We start from the raw sequence: 1,983 nt of genomic DNA, 5'->3' as shown, positions 1-1,983 counted from the left end.
CAGCAGCAGCAGCAGCAGCAGCAGCAGCAGCAGCAGACCCAATCTTCTTCTTCCCCTGCATCTGTGGGGGGTTCGCAGCGGCGTCCACGGGCGGTAGTAGGGGCCCCTCTATCTGCCTCTCCCCACAGCACTGGCTCTGGGTGTCACCCAGTTCGTTCTCCTGTTGCTTCTGGCGTTGCCTCTGCTGGGGTTTCGGGGCCGGTGGGTTCGCAGGGGTCATCTGGGTCGCCACCTTCTGCGGCCCCACCTGATGGAGGCCCCTCTGGGGGGCCCCCATTGAGCCCCCTTGAGGATACATGTGAGCCTGAGCTGAAGCGTATGGAGTTTTTCAGTTGTTCACCTTTTCATTTATGTATAGATAGGGAGCGAGGTAAGCTATTAATAGCTGTTGATGGTTGTTTATATCCTCATGTACAGACAGCAGAAGAATATGAAACTCTTATTATAAGAAACCCAACAGCATTTCGTGTTGATGAACTGCAATGGTTACTCCTCCTAAATAATAACGAATACCTCGATATACACCTCAGTGGGATACCCTGGAACAGTGTTCAGTGGCACAAACGAACAAACAACTCAGCGCACTGCGACGCTACTGAGTTCGAGCCAGTATGGGGGCCCCCAGGGGCCTCAGGGTATCCAGGTGGTATTGGAGGGCCCTATGGGCGCCCTCAGGGATCACAGGCTGCGGGTGCACATGGGTACACGCCCCTTATTGTTCCTCCTGATGCTCCTCCTTCTGCAGCAGCAGCTGCTGCAGCTGCATCTGCNGGTACACGCCCCTTATTGTTCCTCCTGATGCTCCTCCTTCTGCAGCAGCAGCTGCTGCAGCTGCATCTGCTGCAGCTGCTGCAGCTATAGCTGATTGTATGTTAGTAAGAGAGATAGAAAAAGCAGCAGCTACAGCAGCAGCATTGAAGGGGTCTTCTGAGGACCAACGACTGCTGCAGAAACAAGGGATTCAGGTGCCCCCGCATCGTATTCTCCGCTGCCGCCTTAAAAGCTGTAACAGCTTCATGGGGGCTTCTATGGTTTGTGTGCATCCCCACGGCCATATCCTTGTCCCCTCGTGGCCCTTCACATCAGCTGTCTCTCGCTCCTCTTCCTTTCAGTCTCCTCTCGTTGCCATCTGCTCAGGCATCTTCGCTCGCTCTATCAAAGAGGTGGGTTCAGTCACGCGAGGGTTTGGGGTTTAGGGTTTTGAGCTTAGGGTTTGAAGTCGAGGGTTTACGGGTGGCGCATGGGTTCGGAGGTTTTACATACGATCTGTACAATTGAACCTTAAACCCTAAACCCTAAACCCTAAGCCCTAGCCCTCATCCGCACTCCTTACGATTAAGTGGAGAGGACAGAAGGGTTTGCAAGCCCCTTGTATGTTGTCTCGCTTATTCAAGTTTGTAGTTGTGATGTTTGGCTCATCGGGGTTTGGCCTTCTGTCGCTGCTGCAGCTGCAGCTGCTGGCGTTGCTGCTGCTGCATTGTGTGTCACAGTGCAGTTTTCTCCTTTTGGTTGGCTTGCGTTGATTGCTGGGGCTTCTGCTGTTGCAGTAACTGCTGCAACTGCTGCTGCTGCGGCTCCAACTGTTTCAACTACTGCAAATGCTGTTGCTGCTGCTGCTGCAACTGCTGCAACTGCTGCCGCTGCAGCATCTGCTGCATCTGCTGCTGCTGCAGCAAACTGCTGCATCTGCTGTATCTGCTGCTGCTGTTGTTGTTGTTGCTGCTGCTGCACTATCTGTTCAGGTTCAGTTCTATCCTTGGGGTTTGTTTGCATTATTTTCTGACTTTCCTACATCTCGCGTATTTTCAACTTCTGGGGCTGNTATCCTTGGGGTTTGTTTGCATTATTTTCTGACTTTCCTACATCTCGCGTATTTTCAACTTCTGGGGCTGCAAATGGTTGCATGCTGGTGATAGGCAAGGCAATGATATTTGGACAGACACCGCGGGATGTAGATGAAAAGAGAGTTCAGGTGTATGTACC

General features: G+C 52.5%; 1 protein-coding gene across 1 annotated transcript; it reads right to left on the bottom strand.

Annotated features, from left to right (window-relative positions):
* Nucleotides 1-1,389: 1,389 nt before the first annotated feature.
* Nucleotides 1,390-1,773, bottom strand: EMH_0037230 (uncharacterized protein; the record flags this gene model as incomplete). Its single annotated transcript, XM_013495161.1, has 1 exon — nucleotides 1,390-1,773. The coding sequence occupies one exon, from the start codon at nucleotides 1,771-1,773 to the stop codon at nucleotides 1,390-1,392; it is 384 nt and encodes a 127-aa protein (XP_013350615.1).
* Between the last annotated feature and the right edge of the window lie 210 nt (nucleotides 1,774-1,983).

This window comes from Eimeria mitis, genomic scaffold (genome assembly GCF_000499745.2).
Source record: "Eimeria mitis Houghton genomic scaffold, Emh_scaff1451, whole genome shotgun sequence".
Taxonomy (NCBI): domain Eukaryota; phylum Apicomplexa; class Conoidasida; order Eucoccidiorida; family Eimeriidae; genus Eimeria; species Eimeria mitis.
The sequence above is the reverse complement of the archived record's forward strand: the minus strand, read 5'-3'. Positions and strand labels throughout refer to the sequence as shown.